The sequence below is a fragment of the Balaenoptera borealis genome, assembly GCF_965194805.1.
Source record: "Balaenoptera borealis genome assembly, chromosome: 16".
Lineage (NCBI taxonomy): Eukaryota > Metazoa > Chordata > Mammalia > Artiodactyla > Balaenopteridae > Balaenoptera > Balaenoptera borealis.
The window spans coordinates 88,294,442-88,304,579 of NC_138872.1; the positions used below are offsets into that span (position 1 = coordinate 88,294,442).

General features: G+C 48.5%; 1 protein-coding gene across 11 annotated transcripts in view; it reads left to right on the forward strand.

Annotated features, from left to right (window-relative positions):
• The first annotated feature begins 435 nt into the window (after window positions 1-435).
• The window catches only part of LOC309613037 (uncharacterized protein), a 27,198-nt gene continuing 17,495 nt past the window's right edge, over window positions 436-10,138 (forward strand). For 2 of the 11 annotated variants that reach the window (XR_014235481.1, XR_014235484.1), the window contains exon 1: window positions 644-1,969. Coding sequence is in view for 1 of the 11 variants with exons in the window: in XM_082359434.1 (XP_082215560.1) it covers window positions 928-1,018; window positions 1,932-1,969 (129 nt within the window). In the remaining 10 variants the exon portion in view is untranslated. Of the gene's footprint in view, window positions 1,970-2,505; window positions 3,224-5,242; window positions 5,442-10,138 lie in introns of those variants that run through there. The other 9 variants (XR_014235477.1, XR_014235475.1, XM_082359434.1 and 6 more) reach the window with 9 other exon arrangements.

The following is a 10,138-nucleotide window of genomic DNA, read 5'->3' on the forward strand; positions in this document are numbered from 1 at the left end:
CTGTCCAGCTCACACTCTTCCACGCCTGCAGCACAGCCCTGAGACTGGACCCCTCGGGGGCCCCTCACCAGCCCCTGCCAGTGTTAGGTCCCTCTCTTACGAGAAGCAGAAGCAGAGCAAAGCTCAAACAGCAAAGCGGTGGCGGAGGCAGGATTGGAATCCAGGCGAGTCTGGCACCAGAGGCCAGACTCTGCTGTGCAAGCTCCACTTTCCCGGGCAGAGATCCCGGCGGGGAGGGCCACTGCCCGAGGAAAGCCCATTGCTGCTGTCATGCCCCGTCGGCCCCTTGCGAATGGATGCAGGTGTCTGGAAGGGGGTGGCAAGTGGGAAAGCCGATTCACTCCCTCATCCATCCATCCACCTGCCCATCCGTCCATCTGTCCATCTATCCATCCATCCATCCATCCACCCGCCCATCCGTCCATCCGTCCATCCATCCACCCGTCCATCCGCTCATCCATCCTTCTGACAGACAAGCATTTACTGAGTGCCGACCCGCTGGGCACTGCTCCAGGTCCCGTGGCTGCAGTGGCCACAGCAGGGAATTTGCATCGTCCTCAGTGGCCCACGCTTCCCCGCTCCCCCCTCATCCCTCTGGCCTAGAGGTGGCAGTGGATTCCGGTGATGTTACCTGTGTTGCCTCTTGATTGCCTCACCTCCGTGTAAGCAACTCCCTACCTTAAATCCCTTGGTTATACACACTTGAGTTTGGATCTGTTTGGTTAGACCTTGACTGATATAAAGCTGCTAGGAGTTTCAAACAGGCAAGTGACACGCTCGTGTTTCTGGTTTGGGGGCTGCTGTGTGAAGATGGACTTTACTAAGTACAAGCATGAGGTCCAGTGAGAAGGCTTAGGAGAGAGGATGGTGGCCTGGACTAGGGTGTTACCGTGGTGACAGAGATGGCGAGTGGCCAAGAAGTCTGGGATGTTGTCAGTAGGACACGTTGATGGATGGAATTGGAGAGCTGGTGAGAAAAATCGAGGAGTCGATGTCTCCAGGGTGCTGGCCAGAGCAGGTGGGCAAATGGGGCTGCCATTCACTGATGTGGGTAAGAATGGGAAGTGGCAGCTTTCAGGAGGAACATGGAGGATTCTAGCTTGGACAGGCTTAGTCCAGGATGTCAAGGAAGTATCTGGGTATTCAGTTACTGACAACCAAGGGGAGGGACCACCAGAGGCAACCTTCCCACCTTTGTCTGGGGCTAAAGTTGACCCCACCGTGAAATGCACTTCTGAAGGTTATGGGAAGAATTAGTCCTTCCCAAAAGGCTCACTCCCTGAATCATTCCAGGAAAGCTACACAAGGCAGGGGTTGGGGGCGGGTGTAGTCACCGTCTCTGGTGAATATCAAATTTGTCAGATAGTAGAGCCTTTGGGAGTCCTGATGATTTTGTTGAACACCTAGAACTACTACGAATATATTTTATTCCATCATAGGTACCTGGAGCAATCTTACAGGCAGAAAAGGCTCCTATCTTATATGCATATAGTTCCCTGCACCTAAAAATTATGGTATTTCAAGAAACCGCCTTTTAGCTGGACAGAAATGAAGTTCGTAAGCCTATGTGCTAACCTGGGTGCGCTGGGGGGGAGATGTGGCGCACGGCAGAGACCGGGCGGGGTTGTCCTCTGAGTGTCTGCACCCTCACCGGCAGCAAGGGGGGCGGGCAGGCAGCCAGGGACTGAGGCAGCACTCTGGGGAAAAGCCCTCAGGTACACGCGTTCTACCCACCAGCTTAGTCTTCTCGCCCCCGGGGTCTGTCCTCTGATTCGGGAGCAGCGTGGCCCGCGCCCATCCTGGGCCGCAGAGAACGGCCGGCCAGTGGGTTCCCCTCCCGCGGACGGGTGAGGGGGTCAGAGGGGCAGCCCAGGCCCCCCCAGGACCAGAAGCATCTCTGGCAGACACGCTAACCCACTTCTTCTGCACAGAGGAGACAGAAAGACGAGCCCCGCCACCTTTCTGTGAGGTAAGGAGATTTATCCCCTGTGACTTCCTACACTGAACTGAAGGCATCTTCTCCCATATTTTTATTCGAAGTAGCATATTCACGAGGTAAAAATGTAAAAGGTCACAGGAGAGCTTGTAACGCGAAGCGGCAGTTCTCCGCCCTCCCGTCCCCCCCGCCCCCGACTTCCCACCTCAGCCGTGGATGTGCTCTGTCCCCGTTCTTCGGGGTCCTGGTCGATGGATTTGGGCTGGTGTGACCCGACTGCAAGGCCCACGGCCTCTGCTGACAGTTTGAAGAAGCACAAAACCCTCAGTGGACTCACAGGCGTCAGGTGAGACACAGGTGCCAAGAGACAGTGAAGAAATACCTGTTTCAAAGCAGGTAGAGCTCAGACGCAAGGCATTCGTCTCCCTGCAGGCCCCCAGTTTCACTGCATAAAACCAAGCCGAGCGGGGGAGGGGGGTGAGAGTCAAACTTTCATTCCCCCGCGAGTCCGCTCGCTCGTGTGCTTGGGAAGCAAGCAGTTCCTCGGGCCATTTTCCTTCCTTCCCAAGGTTGTGCTTCTTAGAGAGAAAGGGGCACCTCTGAGCAGGACTGACACCTGGTGGTGCCTCCAGAGCAAAAGCCCCGAAGGGGGAGCGGCGGGGGTGGCCGGTGCAGCCGCGGCAATGACACCACGGAATTACACACCTTCTTCTTCTTAGTTCGGTCATGGAGCAACAGTCATACTGTAACCTGAACTGGGAAATGTGGGAGTCAAAACAGAATATTGCACTCCCCGCCCCCCACCCAGGCGAGCGGCGTGTGTGGTCTCCTGCCACTGGAGGGACAGCAGTGTCGCAGGGACACCCCCCACCCTCGTGCGCACCAGCAGTGGCACCCAGGGATCCGTCTCGCCCCCATCTCACCCGGGACAGCCGACCCACGTAGGTGCCCAAGAGGGCTGGACTCGAAGGAGCTTTTTGATGTGGATACACTGTGCAAACATTGATACAGTTTCCCTGGTTGCGTGTCCGCTCACTTGTGCGCGGCGTGTGCCCAGTGTGTATGCGTTTAGACCCGTGGATTTCGCCCCGTGTGCAGGCGCCTGTATCACCGCCACAGTCACGACACAGAGCATCCGCCCACAGGGATCCCCCTCTTACAGCCACGCCTCCCTCCCTCCAACCCTCCCCCCCAAATCCCTAACCCCTGACAACCACTCATCTGTTCCCCATCTCTGTAAATTTCCATTTCAAGAATGTTCTATAAATGGAATCATATGGTGTGTAACCTTTGGGGGCTGGCTTTTCTTTTATTCAGCTTAATTCTCGGGAGATTCACCCAGGTTGCTGTGTATATCCATAGTTTGCTATTTTTTTTAAAATTTCCCCTAGAGTATTTTTATCTATTTATTTTTATAAATTTATTTATTTATTCATTTAATTTTTGGCTGCATTGGGTCTTCGTTGCTGTGCGTGGGCTTCTCATTGCGGTGGCTTCTCTTGTTGCGGAGCACGGGCTCTAGGCGTGTGGATTTCAGTAGTTGTGGCTCGCGGGCTCTGGAGCACAGGCTCAGTAGCTGTGGCGCACGGGCTTAGTTGCTCCACGGCATGTGGGATCTTCCCGGACCAGGGCTCGAACCCGTGTCCCCTGCATTGGCAGGCAGATTCTTAACCACTGCGCCATCAGGGAAGCCCCTGCTATTTTTTTTATTGCTAAATTCTCTTGTGTTTGATGGGATTTTAAAAGAACTTTTAAAGTTTGAAACGCCACTGGCCACCTGTCAGAGGAATGGAGATTTGCCCTGCTGAAATTGGTGGCACTCAAATGAAGAGAAATCTTGCATATCTCCAGAATCTTAAAAATCCTGTAAAATGACACATTGCCATTGTGTCTTCCTCAAGAAACTAACGTAATCCTGTATGGTGCAAAACTTCAGCTAGACTTATCACCTCTTATTTTACTGCAATTAAATAATGTCTCCCCAAATACATTAAAGTTATAGAAGTCATCTTTATTATTTCTCTTTAAAGTTATTTATCCACAGAATATAACTTACATCTTATTTCTACTTCGTTTTCTTTTTCCCTTGGCTAAAATACTGCTCATTTGTCTCTTATATTGGCTTGTTTTTTATTGTACTACTGCTATAATATATGGTCTTTAGTTTATTAGTTTATGCCTTATATTAAATTATCTTCGTATAAGATTTGCCAGAAAAATGGCTTTTCAGCTTACTTGGGAATTTGGGTGACTTAATTTGGCGAAGGTGATTCTAAAGAAAGAAATTACAGACAAAGGTAAAGTGTGAGAGAAAACCGCAGGGTCTTTGAGGAGGCGAAGCAGATGCACCGGGAGCGCCTGCTGCCCTCTTGCCCTGAAGGTCAGAGGCGCCTGAAGACAGGTTTTCATCCAAAACAAGGACGCGGTCAAGGCAGCGCTAGAGGAGGTGGTGGGGACCCCCGGGCAGGGGCAGGTGTGGACCCCAGGCCCACGGGGACACTCTGTGTCTCCCCGAGGATCTCGGGGGCTCCGTCCTGGGGTCTCGTCCCTGCCTCACCCGGCTGGGTCAGCCCCCCGGCAGACCCCAGCACTGGGCACCGAGTTGCCTCTGCCCCTCTGCTGGAGCCCCTGTGGATCTGCCCGGCTTGCAGCCTGGCTCAGGTGCCCCCTGCCCGGCCAGCTTGCTGTGCTGGGGCCGAGGGCGGTGAGGAGAGTCAAGGCCACCAGCCGCCACGTGCAGCAGACCCCCGCGACAGGGCTGTGGAGGGCTTCCAGGCTTCACCTTGGTACAGGGCACCACGCTGAGAGGTGGCAGGGAGGGAACCAGAGGCGACGGTGGCGCTCCGAGGGCTCCCCGCGTCCTCGGCTGCTACTTCAGCAGCTACTGACGGGAGGTCCCACCTGCGTCGACCTGCAGCGCGTCCCGTGAGCCGTGCGGAAGGGGGCGCCGGTGGACGCGGGACCCAATCCCACGGCTCAGCCGCCGCCGCACCCCGCGTGTCCCCAGCGGGCATGAGAGGACGTGGCAGCAGAGGCAGCACAGTCAGAGCGCCTCCTCGGAGGAGGCGGCGTGGAGCCACGCAGACGCCCGTCTGTCCGTAGGGAGCAGGCGCGTGACCCGTGACCTGCGCAGAACAGGGTGAGACGAAGCCCGAAGGCACAGCGTCGGGGGGAGCGGCCAGGCTCTGAGCGTCCTAGATGCGCTGACACGTCCGTGGCGTGGCGTCCAGAGCGCGCGGCGGGTCCTCCGTCAGCCAGCTTTGCAGAAGCAGTCGCGTGTAAACCGTGTCCCCTGTCCATCAACAGATGAGTGGACAGACTCGGTCCAGCCGCACAGTGGACGTTACTCAGCCTCTGAAAGGAATGAAGCAGTGACACACGCTGCAGTGTGGGTGAACCTTGAAAACATGATGCTCAGCGAGAGAAGCCAGACGCAGAAGGACACACAGTGTGTGATTCCATTTCTGTGAGACGCCCAGAACAGGCAAATCCCCGGAGACAGAAGGTGGGTGACTGGTTCCAGGGGCTGCAGGGAGGGGGCAGTGGGGAGTGACTGCTAATGGGGCGGTGGAATCTCCCTTTGGGGTGATGGAAATGCTTTGGAACTACCAGGTAAAAGTGGTGGGAGCACACCATTGTGAGTGTGCTGAATGCCACCGAATTGCTCCCCTTAAAATGGTGAATTTCACCCCAATTTAAAAAACAGCTTTACTATATTCAGCCACTCACTCGTTCACTCCATCCTTGTGGGTTTTCGTGTGCTGGGCCGGCAGGAGCAGACACCACGGGCGTGAGCCAGGGGTCCATGATCAGCGCGCTGGTTCTTAACCTGTAGAGATTTTAAAAATACAGTCGCAACCCCAGAGATTCTGATTCTGCAGGCCTAGATGGGGCCCTGGCAGCTGCATTTTTAAACCTTTCTGATGATTGATTCTGATGACTAGCCTGGTCTCTAAGTGGCGGAGACAACCTCTGACCAAGCCGCAGAAGGCCCAGCTCTGGGCTTTGAAATATCCTCAGTAGCAGCTGGCCGGCCACACTCTGGAGAGCAGGCCAAGTCCTGGCGCTTCGCACAGGAGTGGCAGAGCCTGACTCGGCTTCTCAGCCGCCTGGGGTCCGGTCCTGTTCGAATCGGTGTCATGCTTGCCTCTGACCACGTGGTGGCAGGAGTGAGATGGGTTTGACTTCCAGGGGTTCCCCGATGTCTCTGGGAGCAAGTCAAAATGGAAAAGCACCCCTAGTAAAAGAAAACTAGGAATGAGCGTCTTCGGAGAATAAGGAGTTTAGACCTTAAGATTTGTTGAGAGAGTTGGCCGTCAGCAGCAGGCCAGTGTCTATTTCTGAAACAGAGGTGTGGTTCTGCACTGGACGCCTTGGATTTTGGTGCTTTAAGTCTGGGAAGATTACCCAAGGAGGTGAAATTTAAGCCAAGTTGGATGAAAGATGGTGTGCAGAGCCAAATGGCAAAGTGAGAAAGAAAGTACTGGTACGGGCGACGTGAAAGAAGTTTGGAAATATTATGCTTAGTACAAAAGCAGCCAAAAGACTGTCTGATTGTGCTGTGTGATTCCATTTATATGTATCTGTAGAGACAGGAAGTAGATTCGTGGTTGCCTATGGCTGGAGGACTTGGGGGGATGTGGGAGTGACTGCTCTTGGGCAGGGGGTTTCTTTTTGACATAATAAAGATGTTCTGGAATTAACGGTGATGCTCGTACAATCTTGTGAATATACTAAAAATCATTGAATTGTACACTTTAAATGAGTGGATTGCACGGTATGTGACACAACAGAACTATTTTTAAATTTTTATTTTTATTTATTTTTTATTGAAGTACAGTTGATTTACAATGTTGTGTTAGTTTCAGGTATACAGCAAAGTGATTCTGTTATATCAATACATACATATGTATATATTTTTCTTTTTCAGATTCTTTCCTTTATAGGTTATTACAAGATATTGTATATAGTTCCTTATGCTATACAGTAGGTCCTTGTTTATCTGTTTTATATATAGCAGTGTGTCTGTCAATCCCAAACTCCTAATTTATCCCTCCCCCTTTCCTGTCTGGTAACCATAAGTTTGTTTTCTGTGTCTGTGGGTCTATTTCTGTTTTGGAAAATGAGTTCACTTGTATCATTTTTTTCTTTTTAGATTCCACATATAAGTGATATATGATATTTGTCTTTCTCTGTCTGACTTACTTCACTTAGTATGACTATCTCTAGGTCCATCCATGTTGCTGCAAATGGCATTATTTCATTCTTTTTAATGGCTGAGTAGTATTCCGTTGTATATATATACTACATCTTTATCCATTCATCTGTCTGTGGACATTTCAGTTGCTTCCATGTCTTGGCTATTGTGAATAGTGCTCCTGTGAACATTGGGGTGCATGTATCTTTTCGAATTATGGTTTTCTCTGGGAACAGGGCTATTTTAAACAAATATTTATTGAACATTTCTATGTACCAGGGTGTTCAAGGGGCTGGGGATACAGCCATGAACCAAACAAACGATAATCCTTGTCCCACATTCTGGTGGAAGACACATTGAGTCTACAAGGTAAATAGGTAAAGAGATGGTGTGTTAAAGGGTAAGAATTCCTGGAGATGGACATAGGGATACAGGGAGTACTGTGAGGGGGTGAGTCTAGGTAGGTAGGGCAAGGAAGGTCAGCCTCACTGAGGAGACAGACTTTTTTATTGTGGTAAAATACATGTAACATAAAATTTACCATCTTAACCATTTTTTTAAAATAAATTTATTTATTATTTATTTACTTATTTTTGGCTGCATTGGGCCTTCGTTGCTGCACACGGGCTTTCTCTAGTTGCGGCGAGTTGGGGCTACTCTTCGTTGCGGTGCGCGGGCTTCTCATTGTGGTGGCTTCTCGTTGCAGAGCACGGGCTCTAGGCGCGTGGGCTTCAATAGTTGTGGCTCGTGGGCTCAGTAGTTGTGGCACGTGGGCTCAGTAGTTGTGGCTCAGAGGCTCTAGAGTGCAGGCTCAGTAGCTGTGGTGCACGGGCTTAGTTGCTCGGCGGCATGTGGGATCTTCCCGGAGCAGGGCTCGAACCCGTGTCCCCTGCATTGGCAGGCGGATTCTTAACCACTGCGCCACCAGGGAAGCCCCCTAACCGTTTTTAAGTGTACAGTTCTGTGGTATTATATATTGCTACATTCATAATGCTGTGCAGCTGTCACCACCATCCACCTCCAGAACTCTTTCCATCTTGCAAAACTAAAACTCTGTCCCTGTTAAGTGTTAACCTCCCCCTCCCCCAGCACCTGGCAACCATGCTACTTCCTGTCTCTCTGTTCCAACTTCTCTAAGTACTTATAAGTACTCAGATAAGTGGAATCATACCGTATTTGTCTTTTTGTGACTGGCTTATTTCACTTAGTGAAATGCCCTCAAGATTCATCCATGTTGTAGCACGTGCCAGAATTCCCTTCCTTTTTAAAGGCTGAATAATATTCCATTGTATGGATGGACCGTGTTTTACTTATCCATTCATCCGTTGATAGATACTTGTGTTGCTTCCACCTTTTAGCAATTGTGAATAATGCTGCTATGAACATGGGTGTACAAGTGTATCTTTGAGACCCTGCTTTCAATTCTTTTGAGTATATAGCCAGAGGTGGAATTTCTGGATCGTATGGTAATTCTATTTTTAATTTTTTGAGGAACCCCCATATTGTTTTCCACAGTGGTTGCATTATGTTACATTCCCACGAACAGTACACAAAGGTTCAGGTCTCTCCATGTCCTTGCCAACATCTGTGATTTTCTTTTTCTTTTTTAAATTTTATTTTTTAATTTATTGGCCGTGCCTCGAGGCTTGCAGGATTTTTGTTCCCTGACCAGGGATCAAACCCGGGCACTGAGTCTTAACCCCTGGGCCTCCAGGGAATTCACATTCTTTTTCTTTTTTTAATAATAGCCGTTCTAATAGGTATGAGGTGGTATCTCATTGTAGTTTTGATTTGCATTTCCCTAATGATTAGTGATATTGAGCATCTTTTCATGTGCTTATGGCCATTCATATATTTTCTTTGGAGCAATATCTATTCACGTCCTTTGCCCATTTTAAAATCAGGTTGTTTGTTTTTTTCTTGTTGAGTTTTAGGTCTCTATATATTCCAGATATTAATCCCTTATCAGATATATGGCTTGAAGATTTTTCTCCCATTCTCTGAGTTGCCTTATTACTTTGTTGATACTGTCTTTTGATGGACAAAATTTTAATTTTCCTGAAGTCCAATTTGCCTATTTTTTCTTTTTTTGTTTGTGCCTTCGGTATCATATCCATAGATTGATTGCCAAATCCAATGTTGTGAAGCCTTTGTCCTCTGTTCTTCTAACAGTTTTATAGTTTTAGGTCTTACATTCAAATCTTTGATCCATTTTGAATTAACGTTTGTGTATGGCATTATATGAGTCCAACTTCACTCTTTTGCACATGGATATCCAGTGTTCCCAGCACCATTTCTTGAAAAAACTGTCCTTTCCCCATTGAATGGTCTTTACATCCTTGTCACAAATCATTTGACCATATGTGTAAGAATTTATTTCTGGGCTCTCTATTCTTTTTTATTCCATTGTTCTATATGTCCCTTTATGCCAGTATACACTATTTTGATCAATGTAGCTTTGTAGTAAGTTTTGAAATCAGGAAGTATGAGTCCTCCAGCTTTGTTCTTTTTCAAGATTGTTTTGGCTCTTTGGGGCCTGTTGAGATACCATATGAATTTTAAGTTGAATTTTTCTATTTTTACAAAACAAAAAAAACTTCACTGGGATCTTGAAAAGGATTGCATTGAGTCTGCAGATTACCTTAAATCATATTGACACCTTAATTTTAAGTCTTCCAGTCTGTGGACATAGGATGTGTTTCCATTTATTTACATCTTCTTTCATTTCCTTCAGCAATATTTTGTAGTTTTCATTGTACAACTCTTTCATCTTTTTTCTTTTTTTTAAATTAATTTTTATTAGAGTATAGTTGATTTACAATGTTGTGTTAGTTTCTGCTGTACAGCAAAGTGAATCAGTTATATAAATACATATATCCACTCTTTTTTAGATTCTATTCCCACATAGGTCATTACAGAGTATTGAGTAGAGTTCCCTATGCTATACAGTAAGCTCTTATTAGTTATCTATTTTATATATGGTAGTGTGTATATGTCAATCCCAA